The sequence below is a fragment of the Festucalex cinctus genome, chromosome 9, assembly GCF_051991245.1.
Source record: "Festucalex cinctus isolate MCC-2025b chromosome 9, RoL_Fcin_1.0, whole genome shotgun sequence".
Taxonomy (NCBI): domain Eukaryota; kingdom Metazoa; phylum Chordata; class Actinopteri; order Syngnathiformes; family Syngnathidae; genus Festucalex; species Festucalex cinctus.
In genome coordinates this window covers 6,137,551-6,160,420 of record NC_135419.1, presented here as the reverse complement: position 1 = coordinate 6,160,420, position 22,870 = coordinate 6,137,551, and the positions used below count along the sequence as shown (strand labels likewise).

The following is a 22,870-nucleotide window of genomic DNA, read 5'->3' as shown; positions in this document are numbered from 1 at the left end:
GTGAAGAGTAACTTGGCATGCATAAATAATTTCACTCAGAGAGAGTGTAATGTGTAAGGTAAGGGGAATATTTACCCGTATGCTTAAAAGTCAGAAAAGGCATGCTGCTGCGCACTTTTTTTGGCTGCACAGATTCTCTCACCGAGTTAAGTGTGCCACGCACCTTCAAGTAATCTGGGGGGGAGCGTCCTTGACATGAGGGTGTTCCATGACAAATCTGGCTCGTACGTGTATTTTCACAGAGACGTACGCATTTTTTTGTCTTTTGAGCTCTGGAAAGCTGTATTAACGTCGAGCTCGTCTCGAAGATTAAACATTATCTTGCAAGTTTTGAGTCATTTCACAGCCGCTGACGGCAGGTGATGACTGTCATCGGCCGACTCGTTTGATTTGTGCGGATGTGGCACACCTGGCCCATATACGATCACCGCCGGCCAAACGGCTGTATATGCATCCCTACTACATTACGATGGCGGCATAACGCCAATATGATATCATATTAATTGGTGAAATAAAGGATCAGTGCCAGTGGCTTTTTTTATATATATATATATATATATATATATATATATATATATATATATTAACCTGTGAGGAGCATTTCCACATGCATATGGCACTTGGAGGTGCAGCAACGATCACAAACAATACAGTCATCATAACGGGCCGTGAATTATAAATTTTTGTTTTGTATTTGATGCGCCACGCTTGGCAGTCTGGTCAACTTTCAATTTGCACCATCTCCTAAGTATTCAATTAGAAGGATATTACAGTGGTCCCTCGCTACTTTGCGGTTTACTCATCGCGGATTTATTTGGGTTGAAAAATAACATATTGTGGGGTTTGCCTTTGCTATGGATTGTACCTCGCTATATTGTGTTTTTTCAGAGATTATTAGATCAGAGGCTGAACCATGGACCTCAGCAGCCCCGTCCTCTCACGGTCTTCCTTCGATACTGTGACAGACAGTGAAAACAAAATTTCAAGACTTGAATATGGAGGAAATAAATGGCCCAAATCCAACGACGCACAACATTTTGCGCAAGGGGATCTGCCTTATCCACTGGGAACTTAGAGTCAGCGTATCCTTAGTTTCTCATTCCTCTACAATCCTTAGTGAACTCTCCATCCAGAAAAATCAAGCTATTTTAATACAGCTTTCATTAAAAAGTTTAAACCACAAACAAGCTCCATATTTTCTCTGTCTTTGATGGAGGTTGAAATTTGTTGCTGAGAGATGTTGATGCAAATCCACATGAAAGAACTGAATTGATTATAGTAATCTCCAGATATCAGAGGAAAAAGAACCCTATTTGTATACTATTTCTGTTGTACAATAGCATTAGGGTGGAAGCCTGTCTCTGGGCATTAACAGAATTTAGACTATAATTCCGGAAGATCCACCAGCCCAATGTACAGTGGAATAAACAAGGTCAGTGGTTGAATGTTTCATCCAGGAGCCATTGAAATCAGCCGGCTAAATTGCAGACATACACTTCATCATGCAGTTTATCAGCGAGACATAGCCTTTATAGCCGGCAGCAGCACATTGATCTATACGGGGCGACTTGAACAAGACACCCACTTTAAATGTGTATGAAGACGCTGACACAGATGAAAGTCGGTTTAATGTAGTGTGTGATGCTGCAAATTCATTCAGTAGGATAAGAAAAGGGGTCAGTATTAGAGAAGCAAAGCCAAGCTTCCAAGCAAAAAAAAAAAAAAAAAATCTAAAGCAGAATATATTTCAGTCCAAAGTATGTTTCAGTGATGGATACTGCGTTATCCCAGGAATGAATACAGAACAGTGATATTATCTGCTTCTTCATTTTTCTCCATTCATGCATGGGATTGCTTTTTTTGACCTTGACCATCTCAAAGGATGCCTATCTCTGCAGTTCAGGTGATGTGACAAACACTCCATTGGACCACACCAATGCCAGAAGAGGACTGCTCTCAAAAGCCTGATTACCAACTTTTGTTTGTGGTATTGGAACACTGTGTGGGACAGAATTACACAGTCCAAGCTTGGGAAAAGTGTAACGATGCACAGAGATGTTTTGTCGGAAAACTCGGGCACAACAAATGTGGATTGACACTGAGTTTGTAAAAACACAATGGTGGTAATTTCCACATCGTAGCCTGCGCAACACAAGAAAACTGGGCAAACTACAGTATCATTCTGAGGGTGTTTTTCCAGACAAATCTCACAGGACCGCATATTGGTAGTCCAAGGATGGCTTAGCAGCCAAGAGCTATTCTTGGAAATGCTTGCACACTCTTTCCCTACTAAACCCTTGGCTTTCTCCTACATTTTTAGAGTAAAAAAAAGAAGTTGAAAATGACTGTCACTTTTAAATGATCCCTGCTGAATTTTACATATGGAACCTGGAACACAAGGAAATTAATTTCAAATACAATACGAGTATAATGAGAGAGAATAAATCAGGGATAGTGTGCCAAGGATGCTCTTAGAGGAACTTTCTGTGGAAGATAATACAACAGCAGCCTAGGCGAGTTTTAGAGCGTTTTATATTGTGTAAAAGGACAAAGGAAATGATGGCAGATGATCATTGTAATGAGCAGAACATTTGCTCGGTGATTTCCCAGGCATGAACAATTCAGGACATTGCGCTGGAGAGGCCTTGGAAGTGGGGAGACTCTTTAAAGATGCAAATTACTATTACAGCAGACAGGGCTGTTGATGATTATGGTTTTACCAACGCAATGTCAACTTCATCTGAGACTCCAAGATGGACTTTTCATTTCCGTCTCACTATATATCCTTTCATTTACAATATCTAAGTGCTTAACTCTTTCACTCCCAACCCCCTTCGCTCTCGGTTGTGTAACTAAATTTTGACAGATTTTGCAAGGCCCACAGACTATTGTGTTCTATTGCTATAAAAACATGGAACCTACCAAAAGAAAGATTAGAGTCAGGAAAAAAAGCAGCAATTAGCATTAGAATATAGCCATTTTTCATCATTATTCACATTGCTGGTGAAAAGAGTGGGGAAAAGAGCTTTTTGCAACATGGCCTGGTTGATTTCTTATACTCTGCTGCCACCTGCTGACCGGTTTTGTAATGACTACCATTGTTTCAACCATTCTCTTCAGTTCCGAGGCTGCATCAAAGCCTTCTGTATGCTCTAGCATAAAACAACATTTAAAAAAAAACAAAACATATAAATACGTCTTTGGGAGCAAATGAGTTAATTAGACAAAATGTGTCTTTTTCAATATTGATCTATCCATAAACCTAGGAGTGTTGTCCAGATTGTTTAGAGCAATACATGATATCTTGAGTTTACAAATAAGGGGGTGATATCATTAAGAACATAGTTTAATAGTGCCTCAATTAGGTGATGAACAGCTTTCCCTCATTCTGCATCTGTTTGCATAAAGCTGTGCAATTCTTCTTAACCAGTTTTAATCTACCGCATTCAACCCATGCAACCAGTTGCTGGAAATTGGGCAAATCACTCATTGCTGTGTCTGCATTTTCTACCCCATGTTCTGAGCTCTATAAATGATACTGCAGCATTTTCTCATAATGTAGCACATGCAGGCATTAATTACTTTTATAAAACATTGTAGACATCATGATATATTTATGGTATATATAATCATATTTCGCAATGTAGTACGATAATTCATTTCGTGCGTTGAAATTCACTGCAGCCGTACAGCAATGGAGAAAGCAGTCGTACATGTACAAGTGTGCGAGGTTGGATGTTTGCAATGGAGAGGGAGAATTTAGGGGGCAAAGAAGCAAAATACTGTCGAGAAAGCAAAGGTAGGAAACCCTGTTCAGCATGGTGGGATGCAGTAGGACAGTCTGTGAGTCGAAGCATACTCACTAATGGGGTTGCTGATGACTATTCTTTATGTGTTAGTGTCTGCTGCGCAGGGCCGCTTATTTTATGAATCACAAAAAGACACTAATGTTCGCTAAAAGTAATTTATTTTACAGAGTCCATGGGGGAATCAGTATCCGAGCTTCAGTACTTTTACCTAATTCACCACTAAAAGACATTATGTGGGAGATAGATTTTGGAGTAGATGTGACTGAGGATGTTCAGTCAATGCCTAAAAATTATGTTTAGTGGGATGATTTGTTAAGAAATTCCTAATTTGATCGTTTGTTCATATATGCATAACATTTGCGAGTCAACCAAAATTTGAAATTGTAATAAATAACATTGAAAGCATTTTTTTTCTTATCTGTTTAACTGAAAAGTGTGCAATAATTAAACACATTATTATTGGTGACTTCTGATTTCAAAAGTAGTTATCCATCAAATTTATGCATGTATGTAATAACTTGATGAGGAGATTAAAGATTTATTTGGTTCAAGTCTTATGAACTCTCTGAGGGAAATCATAACTACAATGAATTTGACACCCCTAATACAACAGCTATACTAGTGTTGCAAATTTGAATTTATCTGTTTCCTAACTTTTGTGTGAAATCATTAACATGTTTAGTGTCTTCACATAAATATATATTATTAATAATAACTAGAGCTGTCACGTGCAAAACTTTGTAGAATTGATTCCCCGCTTGATTATTCCTTGGATTACTCGGGTAATTGCCCCACCCCCAATTGAGGCAGAATTTTTGTCGACCAATTTTTGTGGTCGACTTATTTGCGTTAGCCCCCCCCAAGCCATAATACTACTAATCATAGCCTTGATGGTTCCCTCATCAACACGCCTGATTCAAATGATCAGCTCATCAGCATTATCATTTGAATCAGGTGTGTTGGAAGAGGGGAAACATATAAAATATGCAGAATATGGCAACCGGAGTTGGTGACCGTTAACTCTCGCTGGAATCGGGCCAAAACCTTGTACCTTCAAAATAATCACTTTTCAGGAACGGCATGTTTGTTCAACCGTTAACGCATTCACCAACAATTTGGGAGACAAAGGATGGAAGTGCCCACCTCTGGTATTAAACAGGGATTGTTCTCACCTTGACCAGCTCGTAATGTTGGATCCCATTGATCCCGACGTCAGGGTCAAACGCAGAGGGCACCGGGTATCGGGTGTTAATGGCTGTGTTCTCCGGGATGGAGATGTTTATGACCGTAGACTGGAAAAGGGGCGCGTTGTCATTGACGTCCTCAATCAGGAAGCGGATCTTGACCAGTCGGAAGATCTCATCAGGCAAGACAGCCACCTCAACTTCATAATAGCAGCGTTTCTCTGCAAAGACCCCCGAGCATAGCTTCTCCCTGTCGATTCGGTGACTGGTAGTAAAGATCTCTCCCGTGTTGGCCTCCACCCGCACCAAAGGCACGTCGCCTGTCTTGTACACAGGCTTGAACTGCAGGGGTGAGGATAGCCGGATGTTTGGGTCCAGGTTGAGGTCGAGATCCCTGCGCAAGTTCCCAATGCGGACGTTCTCCGGTTGCTCCTCCTTCACTGTGTAGTCTCTCTCCTGGGCCCGGCATATGAAGACCGCGGAGGTGAGAAAGACCACCAGCACATAAGTCTGACTTGCTAAGTTCATACTCAAGAGTGGATGCAGCTTCACTTCCACAGAAGCAATTCTGTCTTGAGAGAGAGGAACAGAGAAACAAAGGGGAAAAGGACAGATAATGTCAATACCGGAATGTACATTATGTTAAATTCCTGCTGCGGTGGTGACCTATTCATCTCAACGAGTTATGAACACACATCATTCCGATGTCTTTGAGAGAAAATTAAAGCTAGTTTTACATCATTAACCTTTGCTAACATCCACTGAGCAAGAGGACACACAAAGGTTAACGCTTCACATATTCCATCAATCTATGTAATCACTTTTGATGAAATGTGTCATTTTTCGGGTCTCAAAAGTACAGTATGTAAGCCAGGAGCAGTACGATACTTTGCGCTGACAAATTATCCACGTAATAAGACCTTCAATGCATGTCAAAAGGTTGTGAATCATTGCGGTGCATAAGCTGCACCTCATAACCGAGCATCGGCTGAGTAGGAGAAGGCGTTACGCATTGGTGCTTGCATGCGTGCACACACGCATCACTGTGAGTTGTAACGCTTGACAGCAGCTATTAATAGACAGCCTAATTTGCTTCCAACGTAAACAATTGCGCTCCCGAGTAGTTTGTGAACGCCCATGTGTAGCGGAACGAGACAGACAGCAATTTGGGAATTAGTGTGAGCATTTGTGTTCTCAAATTGATGTTTTAAATACATATATTCCACTGATGTATTGTGATTACTTACACATTTGAAACTAGAGCAAGAACAACACGCTCCATGGCTGCCTTTAAGTTGGATTTAGAGAAACACAACTGGTCTGAGGTTTATTCAAATAACGATCCTGATATTGCATATAGTGAATTTCAGTCAACCATTATTTCTCTATATAATAAACATTGTCCATTAATTAAGATTACAAGAAAGTATAAAGGTCCAAATAAGACATGGATGACGAAGGGAATACAGAATGCATGTAAAAAGAAAAATAATTTATATAAAAGATTTATTAAATTGAGAACTGTGGAAGCTGAAACAAAGTACAAGATCTATAAAAATAAATTAGCAAATATTATTCGAATAAGAAAGAAAGATTATTACTATGAATTATTAGAACAGAATAAAAGCAATACACAAGAAATATGGAAAACACTAAATCATGTAATTAAAAAAAGTTCTAAAAAAACAAATTTTCCACAATATTTTATAAAAGATAACGATATGGTAATTGATGAAATTTCTGACATAGCTAATAATTTTAATGAATATTTAGTTAACGTGGGCAGCAACTTGGCAAACAAAATCCCAGAGCCAAGAAACAAACGTGAAATAGATAAGAACATTGTAAATAATTCATCCACAATGTTTCTTAATGATGTGAATGATATAGAAGTATTAAATGTTGTGAAAACATTAAAAAATAAAAAGTCTACTGACTGTCTTAACATTGATATGACATTAGTAAAAAGTATTATAGAATATATTGTAAAACCTTTTACATATATTTGTAATTTATCATTTAAAACTGGTATATTTCCATCAAAAATGAAGATAGCCAAAGTCATTCCTGTTCATAAAAGTGGAGAAAGACACACGTTTAATAACTACAGACCAATATCATTGTTGCCACAGTTCTCAAAAATTCTAGAAAAATTATTTTCATATAGATTGGATAATTTTATTGAGAAACATAAGCTCTTAAGTGAAACCCAATATGGGTTTAGAGAAAAACGGACCACCTCAATGGCAGTCATGGAGCTTGTAGAAGCAATATCTACCGAAATAGATAATAAAAAATTTACTGTTGGGATTTTTATGGATTTAAAAAAAGCTTTTGATACTATAGATCATTCTATATTAATGAATAAATTAAAGAAATATGGAATAAGAGGTTTAGCTTATAAGTGGATGAAAAGTTATTTGGAAAATAGATATCAGTATGTGCAGTTTAATAATGTACAATCAGAACACATGAAGATCACTCATGGAGTTCCCCAAGGGTCTGTGCTCGGCCCTAAATTATTTATACTGTATATAAACGATATTTGCTGTGTCTCAAAAACATTGAAAAGTGTTTTATTTGCTGATGATACAACTTTCTATTGTTCAGGAGAAAACCTGAAGCAGCTTCTGACTACTGTGGAGTATGAATTGAATATATTAAAAAAATGGTTTGATGTAAATAAATTATCATTGAATTTAAATAAAACCAAGTTCATAGTTTTTGGCACGAGACAAATCACTCATCAAGTCAAAATTATGGTGAATTCAATTGAAATAGAAAGGGTGAATGAAAATAAATTCCTTGGAATTATTATCGATGATAAATTATGTTGGAAGCCACACATAGAAACTGTTAAAAGGAAAATGTCAAAAATCATAGGGATACTCTATAAAAGTAAGGATGTTTTAAACATGAAATCATTATATATATTATATAGTTCATTATTATTACCATATTTGACCTATTGTGTGGAATTATGGGGAATGGCATATAAAACAAATACTAACACCGTTTTCAAATTGCAAAAGAAAGCTATAAGAATTATTAATGGATCAAAGTATACAGAGCCAACACATCCACTATTTATTAAATTAAATGCAATGAAATTTTATGACTTGGTGGATTTTAAAATAGCACAAATAATGTATAAAGTTTATAACAATTTACTCTGCCACAGTACTCAGAAGTTATTTGAAATTAGACACAGTCCTTATGATATAAGGGGTACAAGTGTGTACAAAAAACCCAAAACAAGAACAAATATTAAGCAAAGGTGTGTATCTGTAAAAGGTGTTGATCTGTGGAATCAATTGGAAATTGCTCTGCAAAATTGTGATTCAATGCTGGAGTTTAAAAAAATGTTTAAAAGTAAAATTCAAAAAAATTATCTATGTCAAGCCAGTATATGAAAAATGTACATGTGAGTATGTGTAAGTGATCTAGATAGGTATTATGGTATATGTTTAGTAAATTTATGTATATATGTTTTTGGTAAATGTGAATAGGTTAAGTGCACTTGTGTATATATATATAACTTGGGTTATATATATCATTTATTATTTTATTATTATTATTTTTAATAATCAGTAAATGAAAATTGTATTAATAATGAAATAAGTTTAAATATATTTAGTAAAAGGGGTAGGACTAGATAAGTTTTTAACTTCTTCCTACTCCCTTTTGAACATGTAAGTTATGATTAATTGAATGATTATGTTATTGGGATTTTCTTCTATTTTGATTGTTGTTGTTTTTTGTTTTATCTCTGCTGTTCATTTGTTTATATGTTCAAAAAAATAATAAAAGGAAAAGGAAAGGAAAGGATATATGTTGGGGGGTTTTTTTAATAAAAAGGAATTGCATTTGGTTTTATCATTGCATTGAATTGTCCTTATATTAGAGCTTGACAATGCATAAAGCCGCTGGACATTTGACTCCATTCCCTTGAATGACTACGGGGACATTTAAAGGTCAATTAACCGATTGTTTCTTTTATTACGTTTAACTTATGGCAACATCTCTGAGTTATGAATAACTGTTTTGTTGCTTGCTGGTTAAATTGATCCAGAGAGGTTGTCATAATGTTCATGTAAGTCAACAGCCCAACGCCGATGTCATGTTGATATTTGAACCACACTGTAGTTGAGAATAAACAGCACCTCTGCTGGTATTAGTAGAGTAGTGCACTCCCTTTTGACTCAGCTACTTCAAGATAGGATTAATAACAATAATTTTCCTTTCATCAACACAATTATTTTCTCAAGGATCAATAAATCGATACTATGCCCACTCATTCCACTCTTTGCCAGCTATCTGCACATTCTAATGAGATCCAGTGAATAAATGAAATGAACACAAATGCTGCCTTTAAACATACTTTTATACCAATTCTGACACTATCAGAGGCCTAAGTATATTTTCTCAATACTGTGTACGCTGAGTATATGTTTGTTGCATATTAAATTCCCGAACAGAAAAGTATTTCGAACACAGTATAACCTACTACATTGAAGACAATGATGAACTTTAGTTTTGCAGTTGGTAAGCTCTTTAGCCACTTTTTCTTTTAACCTCCATCCATCCATCCATCCATCCATTTTCTTGACCGCTTATTCCTCACAAGGGTCGCGGGGGGTGCTGGAGCCTATCTCAGCTGGCTTCGGGCAGTAGGCGGGGTACACCCTGGACTGGTTGCCAGCCAATCGCAGGGCACACAGAAACGAACAACCATCCACACTCACAAGCACACCTAGGGACAATTCGGAGCGCCCAATTAACCTGCCATGCATGTCTTTGGAATGTGGGAGGAGACCGGAGTACCCGGAGAAGACCCACGCGGGCACGGGGAGAACATGCAAACTCCACCCTGGAAGGTCCCTGGAGTCCTCAGAGCTGGGAGGCGGACGTGCTAACCAGTCAACCGCCCCTCTTTTAACCTTATACTTCCTATTTTGTACTATAGGGTAAAAGTTTTGACAAAGTTGGGTTAACAGAACACTGTATTAATTAAAAAGAATATGATGTTGACAATATGCCAACATTAGTCAGTTAAAGATGATTATCACCAGCACCCAATGAAAATTTACAGTGCAAAATATCTGAGTTTAGTTCCATTCTTCTTCTTCGACAAAAAAAAAAAAAGCCAATAAGTATGACAGCCACCACATAAATGACACTGTATTAGGAATATATTCACTAGTGACAGGAGACCAGAAAAACTGTCACTTTTTTTGGGAACAGGAAGGAAAATATGCTTAATGAATTTCCCTGCTATTTTACATGAGTCAAATAATAACCTGTAGGAAAAGGCATGAATACCTAAATTGCACTACAGGGGTCCTCTGCCTTGGCAAGGCAACCACGTTCATTTGAAGCTCTCAGCCCACTGACAAAGGGGAATTGATTAAAAATAAGAATTTAATTTAGCCAGTTTTTTAATGGCAACAATTGCGAGATGTTTCTTTTCATACGTGTTATAAAGCGGCCACGCGAGGCTCATTAAAGAACAGTTAGATGTGAAGAAGAGAAGACAGCTGACGTTGATCAGCGTGAGGATTACTTACATTGTACTTTATGGATAGCACAGGCAGAATTGTGCCGCCGTCAAAATATGGACATAAGCAAGTGTGGAACACTTTGAAGTGTGTGTCATATCAGACGGTGAATTGCTTTTACTGTGACGACGGCAAGACACTCCAAGGTGCACGATGAAGTTTGAATTTAATCCCTAAATGAAAAATGATTCACCACGGTGAAAAGGAAGTAAAACAGGAAGGATCAAAGAATAATCTAGATTGTCTTGCTCATGAAATGTGAAATAGTTTTCATAAGTATGATAGCGGTGTGTGTGTGTGTGTGTATTTGAGTTAGTGCAGGTCTCCATTGCAGTTGACAGAAGAATATAACAACTTGGCAATGTTAATAATGTAGGCTGAGGATAATATTTTAGCTGAATTCAAATGATGTCCGCATTGTGGACACTAGACTAGGATCACCTGCATAATTTGGTGGGCCAAATTTTTTGCATTGCAAGTAAACTTTGACGTCACATGTTGTATATTTGCACATTTATGTAGAGAGCACAAATGTACAATTATATTAAATATGTGAGGATTTTTTTTTTTTTTTCAAAATACTTGAGTGATGAAGAAACTTGATTAGCAGTGCTGTGATCAATGTGCAATTATTTTGATATTATTACAAATAATCACACACATACTGAGCACTAAACTAAAATAGAACTGAAAGAAATTAAATCGTACAAGACTGGTCTTTTTTTCTTTTTTTTTTTTTTTTAAATAATAATGATAATGAGGTGATTCAAATACTGTACTTTATTCCTCTCATGTACCGTTTAAATCAGGGGTCTCCAAGTCTGCCATTCGAGACCCCCAATCCATCTTGTTTTCCATGTCTCCCTCCTCCAACACAACTGAGTCAAATAAGCTTGCTGATGAGCTTTGATTCAGGTGTGTTGGAGGAGGGAAATGTGGCTAGATAGTGGCTCTTAAGGACCGAACTTGGAGACCCCAAAGAAACAGTTTGTCCTAGTATTATGCAGTGTAGTCCTTTGCCATTTCAAGATGTTATTTTACTTCATTCCTTTGTTTCCAAGACACCATGCCAATATGACTGCGTGTCTCCTCTATCCAGTCCATGTGGACCAAAGACAAGCCAAAGAAGAGAAGGAATTGGAAAAAAAGTAAAAGGTTATTCAAGGATCCACTCTGTGTGTCTCCTTTGTTTACATTTTAATAGTCTCCAAAAGTGCTATTTTGAGGTCAAGACGGCAGGTTGGATTCAGTCAGCGAAGCCAAGCTTCCCTCGTGAGACAACGTGAAGAGGAACAGGCCTGCACTGGATCACCTTCCATGACAGTGTGATGGACAAGTCTTCCTGCTGTTTGGATCTACTGGCTGTTGGAGCGGAAGGCCAAATATACAACCACTGTCAGACTTTACCCCTAAAGAGACCTTCAACCATCGACTACGTTTAGCCCAACGACCCAACAACATTGAGACTTCTTTATCAAGATGGGAGTTCTTTATCACCATTACATGGAAATGAGATTTTTTTAAAGACTTCTGATTGGCTTGGGGTCCTCTCACATTGACAGCTCTAAAGATTAATGACAGCCTGACAAGACCAGGTCTGTCCCCCCCCCCCGCTAGTACACGTAAGCCGACACAAATTTCCTTAAGCGCCAAAAAATGACATGTTCTCCCTCTGCAAATTACCACAATGGCGACATGATTTAGTCCTCCAGGAAATGGACAAAGTGCCGGAAAATGTAGCTTGACTTTGACAAAGTTGAAAGTAGGCTAAGAAAGTGACACACTAGTATCGAAAAATATTCTGTATGTGTTTGCAAAAAAAAAAGCTGCTAATTTAAAAATATATATTTCGCACATTGTTTGCATTTTAAATGATAGATTAGTGTTATTATTATTATAAATGATATCAATGAACTTTCTTAACCTGTGCATTAGTTATATGACAAATTGACACGACTGGAATAATGGGCTTCAAGAGGGCAGTCAATACATGTTCATGTGTCACCTCTGACAAATGTTAACTTTCTCACTTTTAAGATTTGTTCCTCAATAACAATTATGACGATGATAACATACTAAGATAAGCCAATTTAGTTTAAACAAATTAGATTGTATTTTACTTTTAACAACAGTGCCTAACCTTGGCAAATGTAATGGACGTCATAAGATCGACCAAAGTGAACCGCTTCAAATTTAAATATAATTGTTGAAGGAAACAAAAGCACCATTTTCGTGTTGAACGACACACTTTTATCAAAGAAACTTTTCAATCCAATATGTAGCATACACTCAGCAGGCACATTTGATGCAAGATATGTATCAAAACGTTTGCCACCATCAAGACATGCTTATTAATTTTTTAACATGTGCTATTGTGGCAGCCGTTTACCATTTATAACTGTATTGCATCTGACACATTTTCTGCGGCAGCATAGAAGATTTTAGTGGAAAGAGTGTAAAAGTAAGCTCAATGACATGATACGGGATACACAACACACATTTCGAGGAACTGGACCAACATGCATTTTCATATGTTGAATTTCTTACTCTTCATATAATTCATATGAGGAAAAGTCTTACTGGTAATAATGTTGCGCCTAATTATTTTTTTGGCTGTAGAGTTGACTACTTTTAAATCAGTATGGATGGTGGCAGTGTAAATTGTTTATAAGCAGTATTCCTAAATTTTGCCTGTACTGTAATGTCATAATATAGAGAATAATGGCATCAGCTTCCCTATATTGTATTCCATTCATGTAAAATTGATTTCAATCCACTGTGTTGAAAATGTATGAGACAATTATGAGACCCAAACAAGCCATATGATGACGGAAGCATAACGACCACTTGCCTCCTCGGAGCAAAATGGAAATTGGTCTGGAACAAAGTGATTGCCCCCCGAGGTTATAGTCTGTGACAGCTCCATGCACGTATACGGCTTGGACCGAGATCTCGCTTGTTGCCGCGCACCCACGCAACGTGCTTTGCAGCCAAGATGCTCGAGAGACCGGCGCACTTGTTCAAATCGGATCAACCATTCATTTTGATATGAGTGCAATATGTATACATTTCCCCCACTTGTGTTCGAATTATACAAGTGCACTGTAAGGGGGAAGGCATCCGTTGAGCAGCGGGGCTTGGGACGAACCAAGTACATTTTCTCACTAATCGCATTAATATGCCCACTTTGAAATGGTTGCGTTATGTGGCGAATTTTTTATTTTTTTTTAGTTAGAATTTGGCTGTTGAATAAACTCTTCGATCGTAAGTCAAACCGATGTCGACCTCATCATTTAAGCTATTAAAAAGCAAAAAAAATAAAAAAATCTTACCTTTCTCGCTTGGCTGCGCTGAAAAATCAGTTAGTGGTGCCTCCGTGCAAAGACATCACTGATTATGAAAAATGAAATATAAGAATAAATCAAGTGCCATGTATTGAGCTGAAGTGGAGTTAAGACGAGGGGAATAATCCTCGTCAGGGGGAGAGAAAAAAAATGATGGCAATAGGAAAAAAAAAAAATCCACTACAAAAACTTATCCATGCGCAAAAAAAGCGGTCGTCCACGAGAGCTGGAGGGAATAAACACGCACACAACTTTCTTTACAAAAGGAACACCGGTACAATTCCTCGTCAGTTGTCCAAGCTTCGATTATCACCCTAACACTGTAAATTTAACGTGCGTCAAAAACTTCCATCCAAAAATACACTCATTGGTTAAAACTTGCAGCTAATTAATTCACAAACAAACAAACCAAAAATAAAAATAAAAAAATCCCAAAGAAGAGGGATGCACAGATTGCATCGCTTGCCCGCCCTCCCTCCCTCCCTCCTCCAGCTTGGATCAAATTGTGGCTCGGTGCAGCATCACTTGCAGGAGCCGGGATAGACGCTTCGCCGAGGCGGTGCGCTAAACTGGAAATGTCTCGGTAGTATTGGATGAACTCTTCGTGTGTGCCCACCTCTCTCTCCCCTCACTCGCTCACCTCTCCCCGCCGCTGACGTCACGGAGAGAGGAGGAGCCGGCAGAAAACTCCAGAGCTGTGGTCCTTGTTTAAAGCCGCACTGCGTTGGTGAGAAGCTCACACTGGCTTGTGAGGAGCACTTGCAAGTGCCAACAGGATGCATGCGCGGCTCGACTCCCCCAAATCCACGTGAAAGCAGAGGGCGTAATGTTCACTTTGTGTTTTCGTATTCCCAACTCAGTCCTTTTGGATTATTGGCAGCTCTGAATAAAGATGAGCGATGAGCTCATGAACTCTTCTCCCGCGTGTCAAAACAACGTTTTCATTATGGCTGAGAAGGGTAGGGGAGTGCAGAAGGGTGGCTGATAATGGGGTTGTTCACGTTCTTCTGTCTATTTATCAGAATTATTAGACATTTTTGGTGGCACCAGGAGCTATGCGGTGATAGTTGAGGTTGCATAAAATTTGGTTTGCTCAGAGAGCACTTTGTGAGGTTTTTTACTGATGGAAATGTTTGTTAAGAATAAAATGAGGTGATGCGGCTTTATTACAATTAATCGACGAAAAAGTACGTGATCATTAACTCATTTACTCCCAAAAACGTATAAATACGTTCTATTTTAAATATTACCATGCTCCCAAAGATGTATTTATACGTTTTGGCTTTGATGCAGCCTCTGAACTGAAGAGAATGCTTGAAGCAATGGTAGTTATTACAAAAACGGCCAGCAGATGGCAGCAGAGTATAAGAGATCAAAAAACTCTTTTTTCCCCGTAGTTTTAAACAGATTTGTAAATAATGATGAAACTTAACCATATTTTAATGCTAATTGATGCAAAATGGAAAAAGATAGAAGTATATTTATTTTTCCTGATGAAAGAAGAGGCTCTAATCTTTCTTTTGGTAGATTCCATGTTTTTATAGCAATAGGACACAATATTCTATGGGCCTTGCAAAATCAGTCAAAATCCAGTAAAATAGCGAAAATGTCCTGGGAGTGAATGAGTTAATGTCTTTTATTACCGATCACGAGGGCTGGGTATCGATTCTAATTACCTCAGTCGATTCGATTTCGATTCACAAGAATTCCGTTCGATTTGATTACAACTTTTTTTTTCCCGATTCGATTGGATTCACTGCACTACGGAACATCAATTCTTCTAAAATGTCAAAGACATGATTAAAACTCCAAAACATTAAATTCCAAATAGGCAATTATTGGTTAAATGGATTTAGTTTATTCATGAAAGTATCATGTTAGAATCACTAAGTGTTACACAAACATTAACATCAGCAAGGTTGAGATGAAAACATTTTCATAATTCTAATTCAATAGTTGCAAATATAAATTAAAAAAATTCTGAATAGCCTATCTGCAATAAGTCAGGTCTTTCATAAATGTAAGAAAATACTTTTAATTTCATGTGAATAGTACATTTCAAGAAAACAGTAAGATACAAAAAAATGGTCTCTAAAATTCTATTTTCTTCTAAATTTATGGGGGAAAGAGATATAAAAATAATTGATTTGTGGTTTTAAGCATCAATATCAGGATACTGATTATTCGATTTTTTTTTAAACGCAACCCTACCGATCACCCGCCGCTCGTACTTCACAACCTGCTGCCAACTACAGACCAGCCTGTGTGCAGCATAATGACGTATGCACTGTGCAGTGTAATGTGTAATACTGTCCCCTCCCCTCTTCCTTAACACTGCGCAGACGCGTGGTAGCAGCAAGCCAAACAAACTTGCCTGCCGTGTGGATTGTTGACAGGATTTTGAGAGTGTGTGTATCCTGCAACACATTCCACAAAAATATACCTTGTAGGAAGAAAGAACATGTTAAAAGGCTTTAATACAGAGAATTTAAGACAACATTTGAATAACAACAATTTGGTTGAACATGGTGAGGTTTCAAGGCACTTGGCAAAGAATTAAATAATAAACAATAATAAATAAATAATGTTAATAAATAATTTTAAAATAATAATAATAATAATAAATAAATAATATTATAAATAATATAAATTAAATATGCAACTGTATGAGCATGACAATCAGAAGACTGACCCCCCCCCCCAAAAAAAAAAAAAAAAAAAAAAGCAAAAAAAAAAACAAATTCATAGGAATAAATGACCAGCCTTTCTTTGTGGTGGAAGAAGTGGAAAAAACTGGGCTCCACCATCTGCTCAGTTACTTGGATCCCCTCCGTACGTGCTACCTGACGTCACGTAGCTCTTCCAAAGCTCCAACAAATTTATACTCTCACATCGAAAGCCTCTTTAAAGCATGTGCCTCGTCCTCCGTAATTTTTATCCTCTTTATTGCAAAGAATCTTACACAGCTCTCAACAGAAAATATTGTCTTTTTTTCTGTCGTCTTCCAGGAACTTTACTTGCCAACTTTTTGACCATTCCGATCCCAAGATCGGAGATCACTTGTTTACATGTGATATGAGCTATTCCGATCTGCCGTCACATATGCACCACATTAAAATGAAGAGCTGTTTTACAGCAAATTAATATAAACATTACAAGATGGGCTTCATTCGTCTATTTAGCGCACCAGTTGGGATTATTTTACAACTAGCAATTTGAAATAATGTCCTATTTTTGAATAATAAAGGGATGGATATATTTTTATCTGAATTGACAGATAAATTGATTATTCCAATAACTATTAATTGCAGATCAAAAATAAATATGAACTATTTACAGTTCATCTATATGATAGAATTGGCTGCATAAAATCCTGAATGTATTTTTTTCCACTTTTTAAATTTCCACATCAAACAGGGGATTGAATTCATAAATGACTCATTACCTTCCTCATATTTCTCCCTTACTCCGTCAGCACGGCACTGAGCTTTAGCATCCCATGTATATTCTTTATTCCAAAATAATTTCCACCCACACTTAAGTAACATCGATCACATCACTGACAACAGGGCGGATACTACATTAATTCCAACATGGCCATGCTACTTTTCTGTTTTGTCATATATAGTATGTACAGCATTTCTTCCATGCAAGAACTATCAAGTTTTGTAACAATTTACACAAGCTTTTTCATAGCACAGGAGCGCATACTGTATATTTCCAATACACCGCCACTCTTTTTGAGGAACCAAGGAAGTTTGAAAAAAAAAAAAAATGCCCCCTTTTACAGAGGCTGTCCGTTTCCACAGCAACTTTCAAAACCACTTACGATTTATACCCCAATGAGTTGAATCTCTCTCTATTGCCTCATTTCTTTCAGTTTCCTCTCACTTTTTTCCAAGATCTCTGGAGGTACAAAAGATGTGAAAAAAGATGGAGTGGACAGAGCAACGACAATTCAATATTTACTTTGAGTTTCTTCGCAGCAGAGGTAGAATTTCAGAGAAATGGCGCAGGGACCCAAGATAGACAAAAAAAGACTGCATGAGATAATATTTGAACCTTTCCCGCAGCGCGTGAATATGCAACGTGTGCGGCCCTAGTTTCAACCAAAGTAGTAGATCAGAAGGAAGAAAAAAGGCTTAAGGCTTCCCATCTGTCATGTCGGTGCTGAAACGGTTGACAACAGACAGAAATCATGCGGCATGGGTACCCATGTCTTACTATTGTTGCAAAGTTTAAGAATAATCCCTACCTTGTTCAGCATGAAACAAACAGAAAAAATCACTCATACAGAAACATTGACAAAAGATACACTGTGCTGCTTAATAAATAATATATATTTCAAAGAAGATATGCGTAAAATAATTTAGTGAAGAGTTTCAATGCACACTGGATTAATCTAAGTGCCACTTGATATCCTGGATTATAAAACCATACGTGTTTGCAATACTCATGGCTCAATTTGATTTGTATTTGACGCATAAACATGCCCTTTTGTTTGGCCTCAATTAATCAATATCACAATGGCAAGAAGTTTACTTCCAATAAAACTCCAGCTCATAATATCCTGTCAGATCAACATGAAGCGCGCTTAAAGCAAAATGAGCAGAATTCCTCACGAGGCCGGGAAATCTCGAGACTAATGAAGGGTGCAGCGTTGAGTGGCATGTATTTGCAAAACACCAATTAGACTAACGCCAGACCTCACCTAATGTCCACTGGCAAAATTATGTGTGCATGCAGGAGAGAAACATGATGTTGTTACATGACAGCTAATTAATTCCTTGTTAATGTCTTGCAGAAAACTACCAGCTGCATGATAAAAAACATGTATTGTTTTTAGCAGATGACTTCTCTGCGTTTTTGTCATGCCATGTATGTCCTCTGAAGCTGCTCATCTTTTCAACAATTGAAGATTGCAACCGGATATTATTATGTGAAGCCTAATAAATCCTCATCTCAGTCTGAACATTATGCCAGCACTGAACTTAACAACCAATTTGCACATTTTAGGAATTATGTATGAAGAGGTGATCTAATTCTTCACATGAATTCAAAACATCCACATACTGTTATATTAACCATTACAAAACCATTAACTCATTTCTTCCCAAAAACAGATACATATGTTCTATTATAAATATTACCATGCTCCCAAAGACGCATTTATAATTTTTTACGTTTTCTTTTTTATGCTACAGCACACGAAAGGCTTTGGTGCAGCATCTGAACTGAAGAGAATGCTTGAAGCATTAGTAGGTATTACAAAAACGGCCAGCAGGTGGCAGCAGAGTATACGAGATCAAACAGCGCCATGTTGCAAAAAGCTCTTTTCCCAAGTGTTTTACACAGATTTGTGAATAATAATGAAACTTATCTATATTCTAATGCTAATTGCTGCAAAATGGAAACAGATAGAAATATACTTTTTTTTTTCCTGATGAAAGAAGAGACTATAATCTTTCGTTTGGTAAGGTCCATGTTTTTATAGCAATAGAACACAATATCCTGTGGTCCTTGCAAAATCAGTCAAAATCCTGTAAAACAGCCGGGAGCGAAGGGGGTTGCTTTCGTGAAAATGGATGCGAGTGAAATTGCTAACAATGATATTGGAAATTATTAGGCATGTTCGATGCCATTTTTTTTTTTTTTCAGACCAATACCGTACCAAGTACACAACTCTTGAGTAGTCAATAATATTGATTCTAAGTACTGATACCACTAGTACTTTTGTTATTTAAAAAAAAATAAAAAATAAAATAAAAACTGTCTGTATTGTACTTGTCATCCAATTCCTTGGCATACGGTTCACATTGAGTGGTGGTCTTATAAATTTGAACTGTGCAACACTATACACTGGTTGGCCTTTGTAATTGTCGTCTTATTGTTTGTATAGAGACTGTTTAAAAATGTTATTAGTTAATATAAGGAATATATATAAATATTGTTTTAAGTCTGCAAATTGTATTTACTTTGGTGGCATTTCATTTGGACAGACAGACACACACACACGTACATCTGTGTTGGTGTTGAATAAGGACACTCCAGATGTTAATTAAATGTGATGTTAAAGTATCAGAGGATGGAAATACATGTCCAGACAGTCAAAAATAAATTGAATAGATTTAATCAAGATGAGGGCACATAGACATGCAATGTAAATCCAAGAGATGGATTCACTGAGGAGCCAAAGGGGATAGCCCAACTCCTAATTGATTAATCATTTCATTCTGAGGAATACTTTTGGCCATAAATGTTCTAACTAAATAAATAAATAAATGGTTTCCTTTCTACAGCACACATTAAGTTGTTAAGGTTTTCCCCATTTGAAGAGGTAACAACTGTTAAACAGCATTTGTGTGCCGTACGATGTGGGCAATATACATGCTGTGGTGATGATTCCTTCCATCTGTCTACTGTGAAACAGCCCGCAGCAACATTGTCAAATGAGGATGTTTGCTTGGCAGTACACATTACATTTAGTTGAAGGTTCTGCTTCTATTTGTCTGTTAATGTGCTCTCCTTCTCATGAAAACAGTTGTAAGGAAACTTTAAGAATCCTGAAGGAAAGCAATTTAGGCGGCAGAACACAATGAACCTGAACAACATCGCTGGCAGAGTCCTGATTAATAAAGACATGCAACACTCGTTTAACACCGTGCCAGCTTTTGATGACGCGTTTGCCTTTGCATGGTGAAGGTCACTGAATTGATTTTAGATAAAAAAATTTATGTGGCGAAGATTTTGATCTTAATGACTTGCCTTTGTGAGGTCAGGAACAAGCCTGGCCCCGGTGACAACAAAAGTTAGTTGAAAATAAATTGCACAGATGTGAGTTAAAGGTGAGATGATGGATCTTCAATCAGTCAATGCTCTGAATCCTTAGGGTGTGTTCCTTATTTTGTTCATTTTGACAGCAAAATATTTCTGGGTTGTGACAGGAGAGAAAAAGAATTGTGTTTTCGATAATCACCAAGGAGTCGTTATTTGGCACTCGTCCTCCCCAGAAGGCCCAATGGTTGATGTTCTTGTCACGTCGTGTTGCGTTCCTCCTGCCTTGAATGGGCTGTGTACACAACCATTGTTTGATGAGTAAAATTGAAGGCAAGTCTTGTAAACTGACGATGCCCCCTCGCCAAAGACATGGCACTGCAAAGACAATGTGCGCACACGTCTCCTTTGCACTCTTGAGACTTTAAGCTCCTTATCTTGCTGCTTTAGAAAGGAAGCAGACTGTATTGTGCTGGAACGAATGCTACGAAGCTTGAAAATATACAGTTGAAAAAATAGGGGTGGGGGGTGGCGGGGGGGCTTAAGACCAATTAATCTGTGACAATAACATTAGAATTGCAGTTTATCTCTAAATAACATTATTAATTGTCCATTATTGTGGTTGAATTTTGTAAGTACATAGTCTACACAAAGAGTACAGTATTTTGGTCGCCTTATATTTTATTCTTCATACTTTATTGATGTGCCACTCCTTCAACATTCCGAAAATTCACACATACCAAAAAAAACAAACAAAAAACAACAAAAAAAATAATTTTTTCCCACAGTAATATTCCCTAAATTTTCCCTTTTTTTTTTTTTTTTTACAAATTCACCTGTGCTACATTGATAAAAAAAATAAATAAATCATACTATTCAAGGCTTCTATTTTTCGCATTCCAAAAACGAAAATTGTTCACAAAATTCAATTTTTTCCAACAAAATTTCACAATTAATTCCCAGTAGCACATTGAACTTAACAGATTTTTTATGACTGCAATTTTGAAATTTAAAAAGTGCGCAAATAATACTTGAGATTTTTCCAAAAAGTGTCAAGCAAGTAAAACTGAAAGTAAAACTACCTATAGTTCATGTTCGTCCATCTTCGCGCCAGTAGCTAAGATTGGCTTCAGGTTAAAGGGCGTAACAGGAAGTAAATAAAACTGAGTAAACTTTTTTTTTTTTTAAACACTTTAATGAATTTAAATTATTCTCCAGGGTCAATCCTTTAATTTTGACAGCCCTACTAATCTCATATTAAATCCTGGTTAAAAAAGGTGCGGTCAAAGAGGAGCAAAATTAATATCACATGATTTTTCATTATTCAGACTTTACTGGATGGCCGACTGTTCTGAGAAAACCATAAATATTATTTAAAATAGAATTCACAGGATTATTTGACCCCAGATGTCCATGGTAGCTGATGTCAGAGGCAAATAGTAAGATGTTTCGTAAACAATAGCAAGTTTGTATATGCTCTTGTTGTCTGGAAGCAACTGAACACGAGTGTGGCCTCTTCCCACATTCCAGATGCTTTGGATAAACACCAATTCATATTCATCAATCTAGATGAATATGTTTATTGTTACAAGCTGTTATTTTAGATTCATTTTTTTGTTGTTGGGCGTCAGACTGATGAGAAATTGTCGAGCTGTTTCCAAGAGTGTGGTTATATTCTGATAGCTTTTTTTGATTTCATGTCTTAAATCATCTTTCATGGCGTGATGTGGTGGGTTAAAAGGTGACATAACAACAAGCACCAAAAAGAGCATTTAACAGTAGGAGACAACACAAACAAGTTTGGATTTTCACTACCTTGCTGTCAGCGAGAGACTGTCACAGAGTATCACAGCGTTTCTTCCCGCAGAGCTGTGTGTGTCAGTCCATCAGTTATATTAGCCATCTAAGTGGGCCTCAATCAAGTGCAGTCGTGGTGAGGGGAATGTTACCCGTCCTCAGTGTGTGTCCCCACAGAAGGAAAATGTTCAGTATTGATTTCATGTCTTTCGAGACCCTACAGACTTCAGATGGAAGTGACAGTTAGTGAGTGAGCTCTGTTTTGGTGACAGACTCAAGTGGAACGAGAAGCAGCTTTGAAAGTGCACGTTGAAAATATCAAGCAGATGTTTTTTGTAAAGTCAGAAAAGATGAGAGATGATTAGTTGTATGCTGCGTGCAAAACAAGGAAAGCCACTGTCTGG

General features: G+C 37.3%; 1 protein-coding gene across 4 annotated transcripts in view; it reads right to left on the bottom strand.

Annotated features, from left to right (window-relative positions):
• Window positions 1–14,489, bottom strand: part of pcdh11 (protocadherin 11) — a 156,817-nt gene extending 142,328 nt beyond the window's left edge. For 3 of the 4 annotated variants that reach the window (XM_077531811.1, XM_077531813.1, XM_077531814.1), the window contains exons 1-2: window positions 13,884–14,489; window positions 4,982–5,565 (exon numbers count right to left, since the gene is read on the bottom strand). In XM_077531811.1, coding sequence (XP_077387937.1) covers window positions 4,982–5,521 — 540 coding nt within the window. In that variant the 5' untranslated portion in view covers window positions 5,522–5,565; window positions 13,884–14,489. The remainder of the gene's footprint in view (window positions 1–4,981; window positions 5,566–13,883) is intronic. The other variant, XM_077531812.1, reaches the window with a different exon arrangement.
• Window positions 14,490–22,870: the final 8,381 nt, after the last annotated feature.